The sequence below is a fragment of the Sarcophilus harrisii genome, chromosome 2 (genome assembly GCF_902635505.1).
Source record: "Sarcophilus harrisii chromosome 2, mSarHar1.11, whole genome shotgun sequence".
Lineage (NCBI taxonomy): Eukaryota > Metazoa > Chordata > Mammalia > Dasyuromorphia > Dasyuridae > Sarcophilus > Sarcophilus harrisii.
The window spans coordinates 372,020,514-372,044,866 of record NC_045427.1 but is presented as its reverse complement, the minus strand read 5'-3'; the positions used below and the strand labels follow the sequence as shown (position 1 = coordinate 372,044,866).

Here is a 24,353-nt window from a genome sequence, read left to right as displayed (position 1 = left end):
TAGGTGTTTAAAGTGGAAACATTGGAAATGATACATGTGTAGAAATGTTAAATGAGAAAAGTTGGAAATCCCTAAAGGACCCTACTCTCCTATTTCCTAGGGGCTCCTACTTTACAATTAAGCTAACCCTGAGAGGAACACATTTTACTCTGATAAATGCAGATTCTAACTTGTGGATTCTACAGCCTTGATCCTTATGCCAGCTCCCATGCCAGTCTTTGTCAGTGTCTAAAGCTGCTAGAATTGGTCAGAGGAAGCGGGGCCCCAACACTCAGTATCCTAGTAGTGAACAGCAAAGGGCGAAGATAAGACTTTTAAAGTTTTAGGACAAAAAAAAAGTGCACTAGAAGAAATAAAGGGCAAGACTTTATTTGGGGGGAGAGAGAGGAGGACGACAAATTCCTGACAATTTTATTCCCCAAGAATAGGCTAGATTTTAAACATGGGTTATATTTGAGGTTTCTTGGAGTCATCAATGAAAGGTCGCACTAACTGACCTCGAAGGTCCCTTCCAAAAACCACTGAAGTTTGGGGTCTTCAGCTAAGAAAGGACCATAGCCTCTCTGAGGCAGTATGAAAGAAATTGGGGGCTATAAACACGGGCAATTCATGCTCCCAAGTACCAAAACAACCCGAAATACCCTCTAGCTCCCCTTCCCCCAATGCCCCCAGCGCGGAGTTCATTACAGAGTGGCTACATTTTTTTTTTCACTTTCCTCTCTACCCCAGCCCCAGGCCAGCTTGGTCCAGGAATTCAGCCCAGCTTTGGGACTTGGGCGGGGTATGATTGTAGATGTTTTGAATCACCTGCACTTCCTTAAAAGCCCATTTTACAAACGGCAATGAGAGGTCTCACTTTCATTACTCACGTGGTTATGGAGAAATTAAGGAAGCCCTCTCAACCTAATAGAATGGAGTGTACAGTTGGTGACGTTTAGATTGCGGAGCTGAGATGCCAGAGACCCAAAATTGGAAGTGCCTCGATGCGTCGCAAGCGCTTTAAAGAAACACCTGCAGGGACCCCTTGGCTTTCGGATCTCGGTTCCTCGGGAAGGCCTCCTGATGCAGGCTCCTGCCCCAGTTTGCCCCCCAGACCGCATGATTTTCCCCGGTCTGGTGTCGGCTCCTCCAGGCCGGCCAAAGCGGGGAGGAGTGGGCCGGGAGGGGAGGGGGGAGAAAGTGGAGAAAGGCACTGCTGTCCAAAGCCAGCCCGGGCAGCCTCTGGCTCCGGTTCAGATGCGGCCTCTTTAAGGCACGGTGACCCGGCCGCGCCGGGACCCCGGGGCGGGGAGTGCGGGCTGGGGACAGAGCAGCTGGAGGCGGCGGCGGCGGAGGAGGAGGAGGAGGCGGTGAACTTCTGCGCGACCTGAGCCCGGGCCCCCGCCGCAGCCCTCCCGCAGCATGCTCTCCATCCTCGTCCCCCCAGCCGCGGGCGGCTTCCCCTCGGTCCTCGCTCTGCGCCAGGACTCTTCGGGATCCTCCGGCTCTTACCACACCGCGCCAGGCTCGCCGGAGCCCCAGGGGCCGCGCCCCGTCCTGGACGGGGCGGACGATGACGGGGGCAATGGAATTCCTGGGCGGGGGCAACCGGCAAAGTTTGCGGGCCAGAACTCCAGGGTCCCTGGTCGGGGGGCGGGCCCAGCCGGGAGCGGGGGCTCGCAGCTTCGCCTGTCCATCAGCGCCCAGAATAGCCGCCAGGAGCCTGGATCCGGTTTCCCCAAGAGGCCGGGACAGCGCCCGAGTCCTTTCCAGCTCCGCACCCTGCCGTCGGGGGAGATGGAAGTGATCTTCACAACCGGGCCCCTGGGCGAGACTCCCGTTCGGTCCCCCAGCGACTCAGATGAGGCCGACAGCGAGGTGCAGCAGCTCACGGCGCTCAGCTTGCAGAACTTTTCCCGCCCTCAAGGCCCCTACCTAGACGTGCACAGCCCCAGCGCGCAGGCCTCTTCCAGCCCGTCCCCGGCTCTCTCTGACAGCAGCAACCAAGCGGACCCCTGGGCCACCTACCTGGACCTGCGTCAGGAGGCTGAATCTTCTGCCTCGAGGCTGCCGGAGCTCCCTGCCACGTCCGGGAGAACTCAGTTCGAGTGCGTGGAGGTGGCGCTTGAAGACCGGGCATCCCTGAGTAAGCAGAGAACGGTCCCCAAGAGGCAGATAGAGCTGCGTCTGAAGCCGAGCCCTCCGGAGCTGGATTCAGCGGGGGCGAACGGGGTCCCCCGGCGCAAGTTGTTCCTGCGGACCGGCTCGCTGGACGAGTCTCTGACTCGCTTGCAGGCCGCCTCCAACCTCGTGCAGACCGCACTGGCCAGAAAGCTGCAGATCGAGCAGACGCTGTGCCCGGAGCAGCCAAGCCCAGGGGGCGGGGCTCAGCCCATTCAGACTCGGGCAGGTTCGCAGCTTCGTTCCGAGGGGGACATCCAGAAGCCGGAGGATTGGCCCCTGGCTTGGCCCGAGGTCCAGGAGAGCGAAGCCCCAACTAGACCTACTGTACGAAGCTCTCGAAGAGATTCAAAGGAACTCAAGGCCAGAGGGACCTCTCAGGCTGGGCTTCCTCCGAGAGAGCCGACGAAGGAGGCACCCCTGCCCCCTGCCAAGCCTGCGGGGTTGAGGGCCCCAGACGGCGTGGTTTCTGTCAGAACCCCGAGGCCCTGGCCCAGTCTTCGAGAACGAGCTATTCGTCGGGACAAACCGGCCCCCGGGACAGAACCACTCGGCCCCGTGAGCTCCAGCATCTTCTTGCTGTCGGGGGACAAGTCCCAGGAAGCTTCGGAGTCTCGGCCCCGCAGTGAATGGAGCCAGCCGCCGAAATCCCTGGCTCAGAGGGGCACGCCAGAGGACCGGGCGGCCCAGGAGACTCCCAGTCTGTCTCCTCAGGAAACTTGGGATCCCACAGTTCAGGCGTCGCTGATTCCGCCCATGCAGGAGGCTCCCAATGAAGCGCTCCAAGAGGCTACATCCACGCAGGGGTCTCAGGATCTAACTGTGCAGGAACCTCAGATCTCACCTCCGCTGGAGAATCCAGTCCCAGACACTTGGGAGCCCAGAGACGCCCCCGCGCCCCCAGGCAGATCCCGAGTAACAATTCCGCGACCTCGGGACGTTCGGAAGCTAGTGAAGAACACCTACTCGCTGAGCTTCCCAGCTGTGCCCACTTCCCGTCTGGGGCTGCCTGAGCCCCCTTGCGCGTCCGGGGGCCCCAGCCAGGACAGCGAGACTCCGCCCGGAGCGCCAGAGCCTCCTACCACCGTTCACTATACTTCTACTTTCCAGAAGGACTTCCTGCCCGTAGTGACCCATCCCTACGAAGTCCCAGAGCCGCCGGTCACTGAGGGAGTGGAAGTAAGTGACTCTGCTGCCCACAGCTCCAGAGGGGCCCTGCCAAGCCACCAACCTCCCCAGCCTCAGACGCGGCCAAAGGGCTACCAAGAAGGAGATCCGACCCCACGGAAGAAAGCAGAGAACAACACAGCCAAGCCTTTTGCTCGCAGCGAGATCCGCCTCCCGGGAGCCCTGTCTTTGTCCCGGAAGCCGGGGCTCAAGACCCAGCCTGAGACGGACACAGAGATCCGCCGCGTTTCCCCAGGGTACAGTCCTCAGGTTCAGCGCCTTCTCCCTGAAGGAGAAGTCCAGGCCAATTCCCCAGGGATTAGCCTGGGGCCCGCCCCCATCCCCAAGGAACCAAGAGAGAGGCCAGAGGTCCCTGCTCAATGGTCAGGGGCTGGACAGACATCTAACTCCTTGACAGAACCCCCACATCCAAATGTCAGGGGCTCCCTCTGCCTGGGGTCCCCACACTCTGACCAGGCCAATCCCCTAGCCCTCCAGGCCCGGAGTCCAGAGCCCAGAGCCAAACCGCAACCAGGTTCCACTGGGACACATCCCTCAGGGAACCAGATTACATCCAAACCTGCTTCCCTGTCCCAGCCCAGGGCAGCCTCAGCACCTCCTATGGCCCAGGGCCTTGACAGCCCTTCCCGGGGTCAGGGCAGGGGTCTTAGGAGCTCTGGAGCCACCCCATCAGGGAAGGTTCTGGTAGATCCAGAGAGTGGGCGCTACTATTATGTAGAGGCTCCCAAATCTCCTAAATTAAAGCTGCTCTTTGACCCAGAGAGTGGTCAGTACCTAGAAGTTCTTGTTCCCCCCTCCCCAGCAGGGCCACCCCTCCGGTTCTACCCTTCCTTGGCAGTAGGGCACAGCCTCTATCCTTCTCCCTATGGGTCCTACCCTGGGCTTTCACTACCCCCTTCCCCTGGACCCTTGCCTCTGGGTCCCCCTGACTTATTAGCCCCAGGAACCAAACTCCCCTGGGTTCCTGAGAGTGCCACTGTAGATGGGCTCTATTACCTGCCCACAGGCAGTTCCCCTAGCCCATTACCTGGTCTTCCTCTCCTTCTTTACTCTGGGCCTCCCAATTCTGGGCCTCCTACCACTACCAAAGGCTCACCTTTTTGAGTGAGAAGACCTCCCTAAGCCCTACTCACACCCCATTTTGTCTAAAGGTCTCACCTAAAGGGGCTCTTATTCCAGCAGAGCCTCTGAATCCAACCTAGCCCTAAATACTCCTGGGTTCCTTTCCCCTGGCACACACCCACTCTGATACCAATCCTTCACCTCCACCCACCCTCCCGATGACTTGCTCTTTTTTTCCTTCTTTAAATTCCAATTCCCCACATCCACGTCCACATAAACTACTACTACCCCCCATTACACTCCTGCCCTAGCTTCCATAGGGATAGTGCTGTGGCTTTGCTTCCAACCCCACTTCCCAGGGTACTGCTGAGGATGGAAGGGAGAGCTCAGGGAAGAATTGTCATCTGTTTCTTCCCAATCTATTCAGCTCTTGCCTGTGTCTCTACCCATGGCCCTCGGGAAGTGGAAGCAATGATGGCAGTTATATGATTGTGTGTCTCACATATGCCCTGTCACCAGTGATGAGCCAAGAAAGTGAATGGGGGAAGATATGAGCCAGCAAAAGTTGTGAAGGATTCAAACTGTAAGAATGGGTTTGGGAGGTATATTGACCCCTGAACTTGAAGATACAAGTCCCTCATTGGAGTCAGAGAGAAAGGGAAGTTGTGTGTGTATGTGTGTGTGTTGGGGGGGGGGGGGGGGTAGAAGATTCGGAACATCTTTTGAAGAGGTCTAGGAAAGAAATGGGAGACATTCAGCTCATAAAAAGGTAGATCAGGCAGGACCAGAAGAAGCACTGTGGGGTGCTGATTAGTGCTAGAGTGCTCCGAATTTTGTTTCAGGGATGGATGTTAAAAGGAAAAGCTGGAGTTTGGGTCTAATATAGCCCCTCCATGGCAGGAGGCTGTTGGTAAAGATTCAGCAAATCACTTGGTCAATCAACAAGCATTTATTAAGCACTTACTATGGCACTGGCACCAGAATGAAATAATTCTTACATATTAAGAAACATGTGGAAGCTAGATGGTCTAGTAGAGCACCAGCCCTTAAGTAGGAGGATCTGAGTTCAAAGCCAGCCTCAGACCCCAATGATCTCAGAAAAAACTACTTCCTTTCCATTACTACTCTTCTCTACCCATGAAAAAAACAAGACAAGACCTGTGCTAGCTAGCTAGGAGATTCTTTTCTCCTTTAGAAGTGGCTGAACTTCCTTTCTGGAGTCAGTTTTCAGTTAGGAGGGAACCTCAGTGAAGATTTAGTCCAGCATTCCCCTTTTTATATAAGGAAACTGAGAGTTCCTACAAGGATAAACGACTTACCTGAAATCATTAGTCCAGCATTCCCCTTTTTATATGAGGAAATTGAGTTCCTACAAGGATAAATGACTTACCCCAAATCATTAAGCAAGTTGCGTTTTGCAGAACCAGGGCTAAAATTCCAGAAACTTAGCTTTTCCATTAGTGAGAGTTATTAGATGGAAGTGAATGAGCATCTCTTCGGGGAAGGTCTCCCAAGGCTGGACTAGTTAAGTGTCGCAAGGGAATAGGATAAATGAGTTTTCAATGCAGTGTTGGGGACTTTTAGAGACCAGTTGTTTCTCCAGGTTAAGCTGGGAGCTGTGATTAAAGTGGGTCAAGGGGCTGATTTGCTGGGCAGTTAAAAAAGTATCTCCCTCTCTGGAATCCAGATCTATGCCCATCCAAATAAGAAGAGGAAACTTGGGTGAGCTCAAGGAATATTAAAGAGGAAGGTAGAAGAGGGGCATGGGGCATATTTGTGAACAAAGCTCCAGGACTGAGCAGCTGGATGGGGCAGGCTGTGGACAGGGAAGAAGGGAGTGTAGTGTGTGTGTGTGTGTGTGTGTGTGTGTGTGTATTTTGGGGGTGTTTCTAACTGCTTGTATGACTACTGCTTCTCCTGGTAAGAAGTGTCACTAGAGACAGGGGGTATCACCTCCCCTCAAACAACTGGCTGCTGCCTTCTTTTGTTACAAAGTTAAGGGTGGAAGGAGGCCTGATACTCTCCCCCAGACTCACAGTCCCCTGCCCAAGGAAAGAAGCTCCTTGGGGAAAGTTTCTAGGAAAGTACAATCCAAATCAGGCTCCAGAGATTCCTAGATCGGGTAATCTTTGCATTTGTTCTATGTATGTAAAATAAAGTGTCCACCAAAGGAATTGTGGTCAGTAACCAAAATATTGCATTTGGTCGTCTATTTTTTTTGTACTAGTCCTCTCCTGTGTTATTGAGGCTATCATCCTGGCTACTAAAGAGAGGTTGCCATCTCACACAAAAGGCAGATTCTGGAAGAGGGAGGAGGAGGAAACATTTCGCCTTACCCCCTATCCACTGAGTGACTGTAAGCTCAAATTGCAGTTCAAACATTAAATTGCTTTGTAGAGTTGTCTAAGTCCCTATCACTTTCCAGGTCTCAGTTTTTTTCATCCACAAAATGGGAGTAAATTATCTGGAACCTCATATCGAGGGGGTGGGGTTGGAGATCCTCTCAGGAAGAAAGTGGAAAAATTGACTTTCAAGACCCATCACAATCTGGGGGAATGGGAGGGACTGAGTCAATTGATAGGGTATTGGGGGTACAGATACAGAGGTGTCAGGCCCTCATTGGTTTAAGCTGGGTCTTAATGCCACCTGGCTTCCTTTCTAATGTACCCACACCCTAGTCTATACAGAACTTAGTCCCACCACTGAGAGACAATGAGGCTTCTGCTATTGCTGCTGTCACTGACCAGCTGGGGCCCCCCAGGAAACCTTGGAGAGGGAATCCCCCAGGAAACCATCCCATTGTCAGCCACATCCCCTCATTTTGATGAAGAAGAAAAATACTCAACCCACATGCCCCAACATCTGCGCTGTGATGCCTGCCGGATCATTTCTTACCAGGTAAGAAAGCTCCCCTGCCCCCACCTTCACATCCTCACCTTCCCAGCCAGTCCCCCGAGCCCCACACCAAGGACCCAAATTTTGGGGAGCAAAGCCATGGAAGGGACACATTTCAGGCTGTGCCCTGGAACACAAAGCTCCAGAAAGGCCACTGGCCAAGATGGATGGTATCACTCACATATCCTGGTACCCTGTTGGCTTGAGTTGATTGGATCATTCTCTCCCCTTACTGTTATATGCTTCAGTTTATTTTTCTGCCAGGAGAGGAGTAGATATATATAATATTAATGCAAAAGAGCTTTGGGGTCTCAGGTAAACCATAAAGGAGGAGGAGGATGGCAGAGATAGCTCCAATAGGTTTCCTGATTTGAGATTTTTAGCTTTTTTAAATTTATTTTTTGTTTTTCTTAGATTCTTTTTAAATTCTTAGATTATTTTTTTGCACTGTACAGGCCTGGGGGAGGGGAGAAGGGCCACGTGCTTTCTATGTGTGATACGTGTCACTAACAGCTTGTCCCTTCCCTTGGGGGCCCTGCCAGCACCTGGCATTTTCCTCCTCAGTGTCTGGGCCTTTTCCTGTTCTGATCCCTCCAGGGTTAAAAATGCCCCATGCAAATTGGGCTGTGTTTCACAGCACAGAGCAGATGGTCTTAGAGAAAATAAGAAATGATTCCCTGGAGCCTGGGTCACCCCCAGGATTTGGTGACTGGGTTAAGGCCTAGTGCCTCTCATCCTCCCTCCCATCCCACAGGTCAGAATCTTGGCTCTTGGGGAAAACCCCTGCTGCCAGAGCTCGGTTTCTGCATCTGAAACTGAAAGACTCTCTTGAGCAGCTCCTGGGGAGGAGTTAATTTACCCCCGAATCCCTACTACCCCCTGAGCAGGGCCCAGGGCCCCCTCTCCAGTTCTTCCTTCCCTGTTTACTGCTAAGACCACTCCAAGCCTACAACCAGGGAGATGGAGGCATAAGAAGGGTAAGGACCCATCCTTCACAGGTGCTTTCTGCCCCAGAGATGGGCCCCACCCCACCCAGAGCTATACTTAGCCTAAAACTGTTCCAGGGGGGCAACTGTAGGGGGGACCAGGAGCCTCCTCTCCTAAACACGGCCCATCCCACTGCTTACGGTCCCACTGCCTGCCTCCTCCACTTCCCAGCTTTCAATCTTGGCTCCAAAGTTAATCAGTATCTCCGTTTCAGATGTGGAAGCATCTGACTGAAACAGAGACCAAGCTGCTGAGCCACAGGGCCAAGGGGGCTTCTCTGAGGGAGTCTGAGTACACCGATGTCCTGGAAAAATGCTGTTCTCAGAGCTGGAAGAAGTGAGTTGCCCTTGACCCTTGGAAAGCCATTCTTTCCCTGTGGCTCTCAGAATCCTCAGATCTCTGCAGGAGCAAGGGGGAAGAAAGGGAAGAAGTCACCACAAGGGGATGGGGTTGAGTGCTTGGATGCTGGGGGTGAGTTCCTAAAAGGAATTGTCCGAGCTCCCACCTTTATAATATGCACACACACATAGAGACTTCTACTGGCCTGATAGGCTATAAACTTACTTCCCTTCTCCAAGGGTATTACTTGTGCACTTTAACAGCTGCGGGGAGTTAACAAGCCCCGGGATGGATGGATCCCCTTCTCCCGGTGCGCCCCTTCTAACCTTTCTTCTCTCTCTCCCCATGACCACCAGTTACGGGGTCCGGGAAGTAAACAAGGTGAAACGCTTTGTTGGCCCAGGACTGGCCAATGTTGAGGGCATCAGTGTGATGATCAGCGGAGGCCCATGGCCAGGCAGGTAATGACCCCAGTTTGGGGCAGGAAAAGTGGTGAATAGATCTATTTATTAAACACAAAGTTTTTCAAGCAGTTACCCCGTGCTAGGTTCTATTGAGATAAAAAGCTTAGATAAGTCTGGATCCCTGACCTCTGTGGAATGAGAGTAAAAGGAAACCAAACCGAGTAGATTGCACAATATTCCCTAATTCTACCTGCTAGCACAGAGTACTAGTGAACATCTGAGAATAAAAGTAATGACCAGCTGGGGAAAACATTAGGGAAGGCTTCCTAGAGAAGGTAGCATTTGGATTGTGCTTTAAATGATAAATGATGGAGTATATCCAGCAGGGAGCCCCAAGAGCACAGTTTGTATTGGGGGGAGGAGGAGAATTATCCAAGTTGACTTTGTGGAGGGAAGTGAGATAAGAAAAAGGTGGGATGGCACTTGGTTGTGGAGGGGCTTGAATGAGAGGCAGAGGAATTTGAGCTCTACTCTGGAGGCAATAGGGAGCCATTGAAGATTTTGAGCAGAAGTGACACGACCAATTCTAGATGGAAATGGACTTGGACCTCATTTCCTCAACAGAGGGAACTCTCAGATAAGCAAACTGCAGCAATATAGGTTAGCATCTTCCTGCACAGTTTTAAGAGGATTGTCTAGAACAGAGCAGCTAAGTAATTTTCCCAGGTTCACACAGCCTCCTCTGAGGAAGAGGAGGGTGGACTGGGAGGAGCAATAAAGAGGGGATAAGGAAGGTTCCCAAGTAGACAAAGGAGCATTTTCTCTGGGGTATTTCTTCCTCTTAGGAGCAAAGATTCCTCAAATTGTCAGAGTAGACGGAACCTCATCGAAACTTACAGATGGGGAAGTTGAGGCTGGAAGGGGCAGAGCAGGGTCACACACTGTCATTAGAAAAGCCTGAGTTAGAACCCAGGGCTATGGCTCGGGGCTGTTCCACCCACCTTCTCTGCTCTCCCTTCCTTGCAGGCTCTTCAAGATGTGCCACAACTACCTGGGAGAGCTTGGGGAAGATCAGCTGTACAGGGAACACAGGCAGGGGGGCCGGGAGGCCCTGGAGAGGCTGCTGTGCAGAGGGACCTGTCCGGAAGGGGCAACACCCGGCCAAGGGGACTTCCTCCGGGAGGAACTTTAGCCTTTTATCACTCAGGAGAGAGGTCTTGTGCCCCCAGGACGTGCCAGAGGGGCTACTGGTCCAGCAGACCTCTGGGACATAATAGGACTTTCTGCCTTCCCTTCACAAAACCCACCGAAGCCTCATTTCTGGGAGCTAACTCCATCATCAGCTCTGCTTGGAACAAAGACCTTCCTCAGTCCTACAAGGGGAAAGTCGGGGACAACAGTCTCACCTGGGGGGATCAGGAAAGCCAGAATTGGATCTCAGACTTCTTTCCCCGTCTGTGAATTAGAGATCACACATCTCCCCCTTGAATCCTTTCCTTCCCCTTCCCCTTCATCCTTCTCCCGTATTCATCCCCTGATTCTTTCTCTTCCTCCTTCTCTTCTCCCCCTCTAGGGTCTCCTGGGTCCAGTCCCTGATGGGGGAAGGGTAGACAGGAGAGGATGTTTTTGGATCTTGGAATCATCCTGTCCTATTATCATCTAACCCACTAAACTTCAATAAAATAAAATATCCTTTCCCCATTTCTTCCGTAATCTTTCAAGAATAGTAAAATCACTCAGAAAGACTTAAGCTTTTTTTTCCCCCCTATTTCCTTGTCGATGCTAAGATTTAGCCTACTGCCCCGCCCCTTGCTTTTTAGAAGTGGGTAAAACATAAGGATAAATTTCCCAGAATCTCCAACCAACCAACCAGCTTTCCATATCGATGCCTTTCCCTAGAGTACACTGGGCTAGCTTGGAAAAAGCATACCTCAGATGCCCAGACACAAGCTAGGAGGTGCCGGGAGTCCTGTGCCAAATGCCATGTCCTCAGACTCTCAGTGTTTCCTTGTCATTCTAAATGAACCTTTTGGCTTCTCCGGTAGAGGGTTGGGGTTCTCTTTCCCAGGGAATAGACATTAAATCTACCAAGTCCCCGTGGCTCCGATCCCCAGGCTCTTTCCTATTCCAAGGAGAGGTGCCAATCTTGTAAAACGTTGTAGTCAAGAACTGAATTCTGCCATGGAGCCATTGTATAATGGTTAAAGGAATGCCTCCCTGGAGAAAGTGAGAAGGTCCACCTTGAAAAACAGGTGGCATTCCAAACAGACAGAGTGGTGATGGAAAGGCACTCCATCAGGGGGAAAGGGGAATAGTATTGGGGGTGTCCTGGGAAAGTCAAGACCCTGCCTATGGGACTTAGGGAGGGGAAGGTATCCAGGACAGATTCAGTCCGGATCAATCCTATCAGATCACAAAAGTGACCTCAGAGCTTCTCCCTAGTGTCTCCCCACCCTAAGCCTCCATTACATTGGAGGACATGATAACCCTTGGGGATGGTGCAGTCTTTTTTTTTTTTTTTTTAAGTGCCATACCCTATGGTTGTTGTTGTTGCGTTTTGTTATTTTTGCTTCTTTCTTTTCTATTAAACAATTTTAATACCTTTTTATTTTCAAATCCATGCAAAGATAATTTTCAGCATTCCCCCTTGCAAAACCTTGTGTTCCAATGTTTTCTCCTTCCCTTTCCCCGACTCCCTCCCCTAGAAAGCAAATAATCCAATATAGGTTAAACATGTGCAATTCTTCCAAACATATTTTCACATTTATCATATTGCACAAGAAAAATCAGATCAAAAAGAAAAAAGAGAAAGAAAAAAGCAAGCAAATAACAACAAAAAAGGTGAAAACTATGCTGTGATCCACATTCAGTCCCCAGAGTCCCCTCTCTGGATGCAGATAGCTCTCTCCATCACAAGTCTATTGAAATTGGTCTGAATCACCTCATTGTTCAAAAGAGCAAGTCTATCACAATTGATGGATGGTGCAGTCTTGAGCTAGTTGTCACCCATGCCTGAACAACCCAAGGGGGATTTCTAGATTGAGGTGGGCAGGTAAAGGTAAGAACAAAATTATGTTCCCACTATGAGCCAGCCAACCTGTGTCCAGGATTACAGCCGTTGCTGTTATCTAAGGGTGCTTGGAACCGTTCCTTCACTTCCTAGACATTTATCCCACTGGCCCTGGGGAGGGAGTCACCAATCCTGCTTTTCCAGGAACAGATTAAGAGCTTCATCTGTTTTCAATCCTTCAGCCAGCTAAGGAAGGGAGAGGGAGGTAGTGGGGAGGGAAGGAGAATCTAACCCTTCTGTATCTGAGAAAACAACCTGCAGTACTGTCTGTACCTTTTTTTCAGGGCAATTTCTCCTAATCCAAGAGCCTAGGGAAATGAAGGGCAGGATTATCAAAATTATCTAACCATCAGGGATTTACTGTGCATGTGGGGAAGCACATGGCTCACCAGATTTTAGTATTCAGAGCAGCAATCCCTCATCATTTTACAGCTAAGGAAACGAAAGCCCCCTGAAGTCAGAAGCTTTGCCTCAGGTCACAGGGGTGGGAACCAGAGCTGACATTTGAATTCACATGCTTCCTAATTTTGTGCGAGGCCAGGGACAGCGAGGATGGAACCTTTCAAGGTGCACTCTCTGAGGTGAGCCTCCTCCTAGGGGCAGATGCAGGAACTACTCATCAAGCTCAGCCTACTATCCCTCGGGGCATAGAGATGGGGCAACTGGGAGCTTTCCTAGTGCCTGCTTAAGCTCCTTCAGGCTGGCCTTCCTGGCCACGATTGAGTTGGGTGGGAGAGTGGGTGGGTGCATCCCTGCACCTGCACACACACATGGTCCCTGAGACCCCCCTGACTGACTGGCTGACACCTCGAAAGCCAACATCACCCCTCCCCTTTCTCCATCCCCCACCGTCCCAATCAAGAGTCATGGATCAAAACCTAGAAGAACCTGAGAATTCTGGGGGTCAAGAAGCCGTTAAAAATGACCACGTGGGGGGGTGTGTGCCAGTGCCTATGATTGTCTGCTGTGTGTGTGTAATCTGCTCTAGGAGGAGGCACTTTTCCCATTTCCTTAACCACCTGCAGAGAAGTGGAGGAAAGGGAAGGCTGGGGGCAGGTTTGGGGGGTAGGGGGGTGGAGGAGGAAGCAACGTGCAAATAGAAACATACAAACATCTATCCATACATCCTCGGTGAACTGGTCAGACCACTTTGGGGCAACTGAAGCAGACTGGTAGAGGGAGCCAGCTCGGACAGGGGCATCCGTGAACTGACAGAGAACTCAATGAAGCTGCTGCTAGATCGGGGAGCGGTCTTCTGGCTAAGCCCTGAAGGGAGGCCTCGGCCCTGGGGCCCGCAAAACAGAAGTAGGTGATCCTGTGGGGCTCTGGGCTTTCAACTGAGCAGGGGAAGGGGAGGGGAGGTTGCAGGGTCATGTCTCCCAAAATTGGGCAATCAGGAAACATTCCCATCGCCGTCTCCTTCCTGTCCCCTCTGCCTCAGTGGAATAGATTGTCAGGAAGAGAATTAGAGATGTAGATCCAGATGACACCACTGTCTAATCTCTCAAATCTATCTCCATTCACACCATTCCCAGCCCAGCCCCTACCGACTGATCTGCTCCCTACTCCCCCTTTTTGTCTCCTGCTTTGCCCCCTCGACTGAATGGGAGACAAGAAACCATCTGAGATCCTCTTTTCCTCTTCTTCCTACTCCCACTGCCCTCCAAGACAAGTCATATTTTGAAATGAAGAAGTGGGCTCTTGGTTGGGGAAGCTGGAAAGGGAAGAAAGGGGGACCGAATTCCTCTCCATGGGATTCGAGCCTTGGCTTGGAAACAAGAAAGGCAGAGTGAGGTGGCAAAGAATAGGAAAGTTTATTTCTGAATATCACTAAGAAAGAGATTCTGTTAGTGGACAAAAGCCCCTAATACAATCAAGAGATTTGTAAAGAGGTTTGTTGAGGGTGCTTAGTTTTATAGGTGGATCCTAGAGCTTAGGAGTAATGAAATAATGGAGAATTTTTGGAATAGAATAGGTATCTGTTTATCTTTATAGAGAACTTAATCAGTAGTGATTGTTATCAATATGTGGAGGTGGTCCTCTCAGAATAACAAAATGAGGCTGGTTATCCTGTTTGCCTCAGGTGGGGTATAGAGATAAAGTTCAAGCTAGCTTTCTCCTTGAGAGAGAAAGTTTCTTCAGGCTTCCCATTTCATGCCCCCCTCAAGCAGTTACCCCCAAATGCATTTGGGATAAAGGGGCTGTGGTTCTAGATGCAAGTATTCTGCCAAGGACCGGCAGGGAGGGGCAAATGCTTCTTGCCCCTAAAGGAGTGGAAACGACGGGTCATTTAAAAGATCGGTTTCTACCTCCAGTTCCTCTCCATTAAATTTGACAAGCAACATTCTGCAATTTAGTCTTAATTTAGGGTCCTGTGCCAGAGCCATGAACATCTGAATATAAGGAACTTTAGTCCATTTCCCTTGTCTCCTGCAAAATAAGTCCAGTTCCTTCATAGTATTGTAATTTATTGAGCCAGGAATTGGCCATTTTTCCTGGTTCTCTAAGAGAGATTTGGGCCAGGCAATATTGCAAAAATAAATGAGCTTTTTGGTCTTGAGATCTCCTAAGCTGAATTTGTCCCTGTTTTTTAAGAGACAGCCTAAAGGTGAATCTTTAGGGATAGAGGAAATAAGGTGTCCCATTCTTGCCACAGACCCCAAGCCCCAAACTTCCCCGATTCTATAGCTTTTTCATTCTTTATAGGCATCCCTAAGAGAGAGAGAAACATGAGAAAAACTTTGTCAATTTGCAGGAGTTTTCTGCCCTGAGAGTCCCCAGGCAAAAAACTCTGCTTGGGCGTAGAGCTCCAGCAGCAAATTATTCCTGATTTTTTGGCTGCCTACTGCTATAGAGGAGGTCAGAGGGAGGCTTACCTATCTGTTGGCCGGGCTCTGTCGGAAGTCCCCATAGCGGACCACCAAATAATGGGATTCGAGCCTTGACTTGGAAACAAGAAAGGCAGAACTAGGTGAATTCACAATCTGTGGCAAAGAATAGGAAAGTTTATTTCTGATCATCACTAAGAGACTCTCTTAGTGGACAAAAGCCCCTAATAAAATCAGGAGATTTGTAAAGAGGTTTGTTGAGGATATTTAGTTTTATGGGCAGATCCTAGAGTTTGGGATTATTGAAATAATGGGGAATTTTTGGAATAGAATAGGTATCAGTTTACCTCTATAGAGAACTTAATCAGTAGTATTATCAATGGGTGGGGGGGGAGGGGGAGTCTCTCAGGATAACAATCAGGCTGTTTATCCTATTTGCCTTAGGTGGGGTACAGTGGTCAAGTTCAAGGTAGCTTTCTCCTTGAGAGAGAAAGTTTCTTCAGGCTTCCCATTTCACTCTGATCTCTATAGATTAGACCAATGATCATCACTATTGGCTATTTATTTTATCTTGAAGAAGAGACCCCGAAACTCTAAAACTGCTTGAAGGAGAAAATCTCCTTCAACTCTGCCTCAGTGAGGTGAGGGAAATAAACAGCTTCATTCTGATATCTAGATGGGGTGTTGATTCAATCCTGAGCTAAAAGAATTCCAACCCTATTCAATTAAAGATTTTCTATTCAATTCAACTCCACCCACCAGCTTCTGTGAGAGGGGGAAGCAGACCTCCCTTGCAGCCAAAGACTTCCTTATAGGTGGCAATTAAAAACTCATTTCTTTGCAGAGGACCTGATGCCATGCTAGGCTATGCCATGCCATGCCAAGGAGGCCTCTGCCCACTGGATAATATTCTTTTCCAGTGTCATACTCTTTACCCTCACTTGTTTCCCTAACCAGACTTCATGCCTTTCTATCAGAATTTCTAACCTTACTTCCCATAATAAACCTCTTATCAATCTAGGTTTTCAGGTTTGTAAATTCCTTTACAGAGAATCTCTGCGACAACAGAAAGGGGTTCCCCAAAACTCCCTACCCTGCGCCAAATCCCAAAGGGGTACAGGGGAGCCAAACCTCTCCATTTGGTTCCCTGAACCTGCCACTAGACCTTATCATTTAACTCTCTGACCACCAGAAACCCTACTCTCATTTTGGTTCCCTAAATCTAGACTTAATCATCTGGTTCCCTACAAAGGGAATCCCAAAATCTAAACCTCATTAAATTTTTGGTTCCCTGAAAGGGAACCCAAAAAATTAGACGACCTAATCGATCTGACTTTCCAAAGAACTCTGTGAAGGAGGCAGGGCAACCTTTAGAATCTCCCCTTGCTAAAGCATGAAAAAATCTCAAATACAGTGAGTAGCATGAGGTCATCCTGCTTGACAGGGCTAGATCTCTGAATCTCCCTCCAGATCCTGTCCTATGTTCAGGATAGAAACTAGGAAGAACATCCAGCCTCAATCACTTAGTTGTTAAGTCACTTAACCAATTTACCTGCAAAATGGGGATAATAATAGTGTACATCTTCCAAATTTGTTGTGAAGATCAAAAGAAATCCTATCTGTGGGAAACCTTTTGCAAAAATTTAAAAGTGACATATAAACTCTAGCTATTACTGAACCTAAAGGTCCTAGAATATTGTCCCTGGAAAAGACCTCAAATATTGTCCAGTTCTTGTAGACATTGGAAGATTTAGCTGGTTTATCCTTATTATTTTCCCCCTCACTTTACAGGTGAGAAAACTGAGGCCTGGAAAAGGGAAATGACTGAGACACACAGAGCCAAAGCTTGAGCCCAAAGCTTTCCTGACAAGTGCTCTTAACAGTGATTTTACTAGAACCCAGGTCTACTGACCTGTGATCAAGTTGTCTGTCCTCCATACCACTGACTAACCACTAAGGGTTAAAAATGAAGAGAAACAATTCTTGGGGGGCTAGAAACTCCATCCCCCCTTCCAAGTAGTCTCTCCCCTGATTCCCTTTTCTGTGTAGCACAGAACAGAATCTTATATGGTAAGTGACTATTCTAAGTTCCTTCAGGGACAAGAAACAGATTTATTTACCTTTGTGTCTTCCTTAGAGTTTTTCACCTAGAAATGTTTGATGGATAAATGAACAAGCCCAGAAGTTCCCACCCTGCCCCCTTTTCCTGCCTAACGGGACATGGAGCTTTGACCCTGAGAAGGTGGGACCAAGGGACTTGACCTTTGCCAGGGTACACCCAGCAGGGGAGTTAATACATTACTTCCCCTAGGGCTCCACTTTCGCAATCTCTGGACTTGGGGCTCTAGTTACAGATTTACTTGTGAACAATGTCTGTGATGTTTGGACTAAAGTCCTCCTAGCCATACAGGTGTTTCTGTCCTCTCTTTTACCCGTCCCCAGGTACCTCACAGCCCTGCATCCAAAGGATGGGGACCCAGAAGGACCACACAGCTCCAGCCCAGGTACCAAGGGGCCAGAGAGAGATGTGATGGTGGGGCAGGGGTGAGGTGGGTGGGGCAGGAGAACAGAAGCAATTGTTATTATCTCTTCATCTACTTTCTCCTCCCAAGGGAGGGAGGACAGAGCCTTGACTGCACAGTGGAGGCTGAGCAAGACATCAACTTTCAGGGGAGTGTGGTGATGGGGGATGGGGGAGGGGTGTACAGGGGCTTTGAGCCCTGCTGGAAGAAGTATTAGAATTTGGTGGAGTGAGCAGAATCCCCACTTTCTCATGTATGAAGAAGCCCCAGTACTATTGGAGGAGTAGAAGGGCCTCCTGGGAATGTAAACACTGAAAGGAGATCAAAGAAGGGAGGATAGGGGGAGAGCTACAGCAAATCCTAGCTATCTTCTTCCTGTCATCTTAAATGCTACATGACAATTCCTTAAAATAAATCTCGTGCGTTTCTGAGATCCAGCAGGGAATGTGAGGGGACACTGGGAGAAGGTAGTCCTAAATCCAGAGAAAGGGACTTTGGAGTAAGAAATGAGATGTCTGGAGACTGTGCCCATGACTTATTCTTTCTGTTGTGGAGAATAAACCCATAGGGTACCCAATCAAACAATCAATAAGTATTTGTGTTCTCCTGTTCCTGCTGTTCTGGGCACTATTGCAGGTACTGGGCTAGCATAGTCTGTGCGCTTAAAGAGCTTGAAATCTAGCCAGAGGAGACAAGGTATATACACACACAGAGTGAGAGACAGAACAGAGACAGAGATGGATGAAATATAAACAAGTTGATTTTAGAGAGCACTAGCAACTGGGAAGGTGACACAAGCTGAATCTTAAAGGAAACTAGGGAGAAAGATGGAGGGGAGGGGAAAGGACATTGCAGACATAAGAGATTGTCAGTGCAAGTCCTTGAAGGTGGGAGATGGAGGAGAAACAGTAAAAAGACCAGTCTGCCAGATGATCCTGTCAATGTAGAAACATGTAATAAAAGCAGAAAGGCAGAACCAGCGCATGGTATTAAATTCTAGACAGAAGCTTTTGTGGAGATATTAATGAGATTGTGAAGCTTATTGTGTAACACGATCAAGCTCATGCTTTAGAAAAAATCACTTTGGCAACTGTGAATGGAGCGGGACGAGATGAGGTCTGGGAAGATCAGTTGGGAGTCTCTCTGAATAGTACAGAAAGGATGTGATTAAAGGCTGACCTGGGCCGGTCACTGTGTGAGTGGGGAAAAGAGAGCAGATGGGAGATGTCACAACATGGCACCTGATTGGCTCCGCGGTCACATGAGAATGAGGCCGAGGATGGGCAGTTATGTGATTGGGAGGACAGTGGAGTCTTCAACAGAAAAAGGGAAAAATTTTAAAGGGGTAGGTTTTGGAGGAAAGATGAATCCAGTGTTGGACATTCTAAATTTGACATGTCTATGGAACTTCCAGTTAGAAATGTCCAGCCAGTTGGTGAAGAGGGACTATAGCTCAGGGGAAAAGCAACCCGTCATCCTCATTTCTATTTCCTGGATTTCAGAGGCAAAAAGGAGAGAATCCAAAGACCTTACTTCTCCCTCGTAATCATTATAATAGTATTTTTAACTTCCTAAAGCATTTCTGCATCCCTTTTATAAGTACAAGATCCTTTTGAGATAGAGAACATGGATTATTCTTTCATTTTACAGATGGACTAACTGAGTCCCAGTTAGGTCAAGTCCTAGGATCACATAAGTTAGCTGGAGAAGGAACCAGAACGATGTAGTATTGTGCTGAAAGTCAGGGAGACCTGGATTCAAATTCTGCCTTAGACAATTACTAACTGGATGATGGTGGGGATAAAACACTTGATTTCCCTGGGCTTCAATTTCCTCACTGGCAACGTGAGGGGACCGAATCTGAGGACCTAAGAGGAGCCTTTCAACTCTAAATCTCTGAACTCAAAGGAGTCTATACAGTCTCTTGTTTTCTGCCCTTCAGCTCTTTCCACAATCCTCTCTAATGAGCTTAGGCCTTAATGGACTCGCCTCTTCCGCCCCCTCCTCTGCCCCTCCCCACTAACAAAAGGGCATCTAGTTTAGATACTGACACTTTCTCTTCAGTGGAGTGAATTATGTTAACCTCCTCCCCCAAAGAGCCTATCAGTTATCCCCACATTCCCAGAGAACCTGGATGGGGAGCAAGGCCAGACCTGGGAACTTGCTTACAAATGTGAATTCCCAGGGGAGAGCTGGGAGAGGGGGTCGCCGTCCACATAGTCTTGGGAAGTGGGGGCTTCAGGTCTCCACAGAGAGATAAGCAAGGGGCTGAGCCTAGGTGGGGCAGAGATTACTGACTACACTCCAGGAACAAAGAAAGGGGCCGTCCCAGAGAAGGACTGAGCAGGTGGGGAAGGGCAGCTTGGGAGGATGAGGACTGAACAGCTTCTTAAGTGACAGACTGCCTGGCTGCTCCTCCCTCCTGGACTCGAGCCCACTCAGGCCTGATGGAAATCTTCGTTCCCACCTTCACTTCCCAACAGGAGGATGAGGGCCCCAGCCTCTCGCGGGCACCCCCAGAGGACCCCAAGTCAGACATGCTCTACAAGATCGAGGACGTGCCTCCGTGGTACCTCTGCATTCTCCTGGGATTCCAGGTAACGCCTCTGGCCTTTCACTCCCAAGAGTAGGTTACCAGGGAAGAGGGAGTATTAATACCCTGCAGGAACCATTACTACTCACAAAATTAACACTGAGTAAGCAAGTGCATGAATCCCCCATGGGGAGTACTGAGCCCCTATCTGCTGAATAGTCCCTCTCAGAATGATGAGCAAGCTGGTCCAGTAGCTATTACATTCTCTCTCTGCCACTCTGGGTGAAGATGACTCCTACAAATCCTCCACTGGGTTTCTTCATCTGTACTATGGGCGAATGATTTCTGGACTCTCCCAGGCGAACAGAAACAAGGGAATAAAGGGGTGGGTCATCAGGTTTGGACCCTTAGAGATCATCTAAGCCAGCTCCCTCCTCTCACAGATGAGGAACAGCCCCCCAATTACGTGGCTTGCCCCTCAGGGAGCCCAGTTGGGGGGGTGGGCTGAAGCCCATGGCAGAGCTGCACTGTGGGGACAGGCAGTGCAGGGGCCAGGCTGGCTCCATGACCCCTCTTCTCCCCCAGCACTACCTGACCTGTTTCAGCGGGACCATTGCTGTCCCCTTCCTCCTTGCGGATGCCCTGTGTGTGGGCAAGGACCAGTACATGGTCAGCCAGCTCATCGGCACCATCTTCACCTGTGTGGGAATCACCACCCTGATCCAGACCACTCTGGGCATCCGGTGAGAGCCTCCCCCCGCCCCCATCTTCCAGTCCTCAGCCCTTGCCCAGGCCAGAGTCCAAACGCTCACTCCGAGGCTAGGCCCAAGCGGGACAACAGATACTATTGTCCACTGTATGCCAGGCACTTGGATAAGCACTGGGCATACAAGTGCAAAAAATGAAACAATCCCAGCTCATTTCCAACTGCGCGTTCTAACTAAGGTCCTCCGGGTCCTGAGAGATTCCAGGAAGAAGCTGCCATAGCCTCCCTTTGGACACCCGTCAAGTCACCCTTCCCTTCTAGTCGGCAAATTCATCCCGTTATGTATATCTGTTTGTCCCCAGACCCTCCTCATTCTGAGGGCCTAAAGACCAAGAAGGTCCTGCACTGACGTATACTTGATTTCTCCGTTCTGTTCCATTTACCTCTCCTCTCCTCATGCTCTATCTCTGCCTTTTACATGAGTGTTTCTTTGTCTCTGACTCTGTCTGTCTCTCTATTCTCTCTGTGTCTGTCTGTCTCACTCTTTGTCTCTGCCTCTCTGCTTCTGCCTCTTGTTCACTTTCTCTTCCTCTCTTTCTGTACCTGCGTCTCTCTGTGTCTGTATCTCTCTCCACCTTTGCTCTGGTCCCTTTCTGTGTTTCTCCCTCACAGGCTGCCCCTGTTTCAAGCAAGTGCCTTTGCCTTCTTGGTTCCAGCCAAAGCTATCCTGTCCCTGGACAAATGGAGATGTCCCCCAGAAGGTGGGGACCATTTGAGAGGGAGGGGCCAGGAGGGAGAGGGGAAGGAGAGGGACAAGGGCAGCTGCCTTCAAACTGCTCAGTTATTTCAGAGGGGACTCAAGTCAAGCTTATGTCAGAATTTCCTCTCCCTCTGCCTTTATGTTTCTGCATCTCAGAGGAGATTTATGGCAACTGGAGTTTACCTCTGAACACATCACATATTTGGCACCCACGAATAAGAGAGGTGAGTGTTGCTGGGCAAGGAGTGAAAGTATGTATGTTCCATTCAAGCACAAAGGGGAATTGATTAGACCAAGAGAAAATGAAGCTAAGATTCAGGAAAATTTTTTACAAATTAGGGAAAGTGGGGAAAAACAGAAGCTGGAGGAATACCTGATATCTCAGCAAAATCTGTCCAGAGAAAGCAAGGAGGGTCAGGGGAACTCTAGCCCTCAAGTTGGTCCAACGGTTCTCTGCCATACCCAACCCTACCCACAGATCCAGGGGGCAATCATGGTATCCAGCACAGTAGAGGTGATGATCGGGCTTATGGGGCTGCCAGGAGCCCTGCTCAGCTACATCGGGCCCCTCACAGTCACTCCTACTGTCTCCCTCATCGGCCTCTCCGTCTTCCAAGCCGCCGGAGATCGGGCTGGATCCCACTGGGGCATCTCAACCTTGTAAGTGTCTGGCCCCCCATGCCCTCTTTTCTTTCTAGGGTCCCCTCCCAAGTCTATCTCCTCCCTTGATCCCCTGTTCCCCAGTCTCTTCCTCCCATTTCTCCCCCAAAGACTATCGTTCTCTCCCTCCTTAGATTCAGAGGCTCATAAAATGTTCAAGCCAGGAAGAGCCTTAGATGTTATGGAGTCCCATCCTATCACTTTACAAGTAGAGAAACAGGCCCATTGAGAAGTATTTTGACTAAAGTCTCATTACCACAAGAACCAGAAACAGTGTCTGAGGGAGAGGAGGGGGGTTTCTCCCTGAACCATGATGTACTTCTCCACTCATGACCCTACCTCAGAACTGGCCCTCCACCTCTCCCAGCCTCCATCATGGGCCATTAAATTCAGAGGGAGAGGCCTTGGGTTCAAACCCAGCTCTGTCACTTACCCCTTGTGCTATCTTAAACAAGTCACCTCTTCTCGGCATCTCCATTTCCTCACCTGAAAAATGAGGAACCTGGACTGGTTGATCTCTAAGGTCCTTAGAGAACAGTCTATAATCCTGTGACCTGTGTGGCCCCTCTGCCTCCAGCTCCATTTTCCTGATCATCCTCTTCTCCCAATACCTCCGAAATGTCACCTTCCGCCTGCCTGGCTACAAATGGGGCAAAGGCTTCACCCTCTTCCGGATCCAGATCTTCAAAATGTTTCCTGTGAGGAGGCCAGAGTTGGGCAAGGGTTGGAATGGGGCCCGGGGACTGGAAGGGGTTCTGGGGTAGTAGGCATAAAGCCGAGGAGAATCCTTTCCTGGGGTTGGGAGTTTCCTACAGTTGAGAGAGAATCCTTTCCAGAAAGTTTGGAGGCTCAGAGGGAATTACTTCAAGGGCTTGGAGTGCTCGGGGACTCTGCCTCAGGAAGGTGAAAGGAGGAGACACATTCAAGTCTTGAGCCGAGGGGCAGGAGCCCTTGTCCCTTTGCTGTTTGATCATTTTTCTTCCCTCTTTCCCTCTCCTCCAAAAGATTGTACTGGCCATCATGACCGTTTGGCTGCTCTGCTACATCCTGACCCTGACGGACGTGTTGCCTGCGGACCCCAATACCTACGGCTTCAGGGCCCGGACAGATGCCCGTGGGGAGATCATGTCCATTTCTCCCTGGGTCCGCTTCCCCTACCCCTGTGAGTAAACCCTGTGACTAAAACCATGAGATCTGGCTTTTTGTCCTGGTTCCATCTCAAAAGAAGGGGTGCTGAGAAAGAAATCGGGCTTGAGGCCTAAGAAACCAGTTAGAAGCTATGAAAGTAATGCACTCTTTTCTTATATCTGGTTGGTGAGGGAGCCCCTGAATGTTTACTAGGAACAGAGCTGAAAAGATTCCAAGTCCTGAGGAAAAGAAAGCTGAGTGAAGTGGAGGGGAGGTCTGGGGAAATGTTTAGAAAATATACAATTTTTTAGTCAAATCCATTTTTTCTAATACTGGAATTACCAAGCGGATGCCCTTTGGAACAGGGGTGGTTGCTAAGTTTTGTTCCTGTGTCCCATCTCCTACAACCGGTCTCCTCAGGTCAGTGGGGCCTCCCCAGCGTGACTGCTGCTGCTGTTTTGGGCATGTTCAGTGCCACATTGGCGGGCATCATCGAGTCCATTGGAGATTACTACGCCTGCGCCCGACTGGCTGGGGCCCCTCCTCCCCCTGTTCATGCCATCAACAGGTATAGTCCCCTCTTGTGTGTCTGAGTAGGAGACCAATGTGTCCTTTGTAAGACTCTAAATTCCCTCCCCCACCTCAAAGAGTTATGGTTGATTGGTGTGGTGTTGGTGTGGGTCTGATGGCAGAAAAGGATGTGGCTTCAGTTCTGGTCCCAGTTTGACCCAGTTTGGCAATTGGCTTTAATTTTAAGAGCCTGTTTCCTTATCTGTCAAGGGGAAAATATCTGAACTTCCTCACAGTGTTGTAGGATGAGTCCCATAGGATTGGCATAAAAAGTACAAATGCTGGAAGGATCCTTCCTTGTGATTATGGGGGATCCACTGCTAGAGATCAGAAGGACCTTTCCTCAATGGCCTTAGCAGATAGTCTTCAGGTAGTTTTGCAAAAAAAAAAAGGGGGGGGAGGGGAGCTCTAGACTTGGTTAGGTTGTCCTTCAGAGAGCAGGACAGGCAGACAGAACCCTACCCAGGACCCTTCCAGCCAGGTCTTGTGCCTCACTAGCATAGCCCAAGGTCACCTCCCTGCCCCTAGGAAACAGTGCAAG

The 24,353-nt window shown here is 49.9% G+C and overlaps 3 protein-coding genes across 4 annotated transcripts in view; all 3 read left to right on the top strand.

Annotated features, from left to right (window-relative positions):
* The first annotated feature begins 206 nt into the window (after positions 1–206).
* Positions 207–5,096, top strand: PROB1 (proline rich basic protein 1). The gene has a single exon (XM_012550784.3). It carries the CDS (start codon positions 1,402–1,404, stop codon positions 4,450–4,452), a length of 3,051 nt encoding a protein of 1,016 aa, XP_012406238.2. The 5' UTR covers positions 207–1,401; the 3' UTR covers positions 4,453–5,096.
* A 1,966-nt stretch (positions 5,097–7,062) lies between these two features.
* Positions 7,063–10,736, top strand: MZB1 (marginal zone B and B1 cell specific protein). Its single transcript, XM_003756603.4, has 4 exons — positions 7,063–7,308; positions 8,507–8,628; positions 8,988–9,092; positions 10,062–10,736. The coding sequence occupies exons 1-4, from the start codon at positions 7,123–7,125 to the stop codon at positions 10,225–10,227; spliced, it is 579 nt and encodes a 192-aa protein (XP_003756651.1). The 5' UTR covers positions 7,063–7,122; the 3' UTR covers positions 10,228–10,736.
* Positions 10,737–17,254: 6,518 nt separating this feature from the next.
* Positions 17,255–24,353, top strand: part of SLC23A1 (solute carrier family 23 member 1) — a 30,678-nt gene continuing 23,579 nt past the window's right edge. For both annotated transcript variants that reach the window (XM_023504947.2, XM_023504942.2), the window contains exons 1-9: positions 17,255–17,437; positions 19,939–20,052; positions 20,574–20,731; positions 21,367–21,455; positions 21,611–21,678; positions 21,933–22,114; positions 22,692–22,812; positions 23,120–23,276; positions 23,663–23,810. In XM_023504947.2, coding sequence (XP_023360715.1) covers positions 17,402–17,437; positions 19,939–20,052; positions 20,574–20,731; positions 21,367–21,455; positions 21,611–21,678; positions 21,933–22,114; positions 22,692–22,812; positions 23,120–23,276; positions 23,663–23,810 — 1,073 coding nt within the window. In that variant the 5' untranslated portion in view covers positions 17,255–17,401. The remainder of the gene's footprint in view (positions 17,438–19,938; positions 20,053–20,573; positions 20,732–21,366; positions 21,456–21,610; positions 21,679–21,932; positions 22,115–22,691; positions 22,813–23,119; positions 23,277–23,662; positions 23,811–24,353) is intronic.

Bases quoted from the DNA above. Each gene is read 5' to 3' on its own strand.
- PROB1 (XM_012550784.3), top strand. From the start codon at position 1,402: ATGCTCTCCATCCTCGTCCCCCCAGCCGCGGGCGGCTTCCCCTCGGTC.
- MZB1 (XM_003756603.4), top strand. From the start codon at position 7,123: ATGAGGCTTCTGCTATTGCTGCTGTCACTGACCAGCTGGGGCCCCCCA. The intron at 7,309-8,506 runs GTAAGAAAGCTC...TCTCCGTTTCAG, and splicing joins GCCGGATCATTTCTTACCAG to ATGTGGAAGCATCTGACTGA. The intron at 9,093-10,061 runs GTAATGACCCCA...CCTTCCTTGCAG, and splicing joins GGAGGCCCATGGCCAGGCAG to GCTCTTCAAGATGTGCCACA.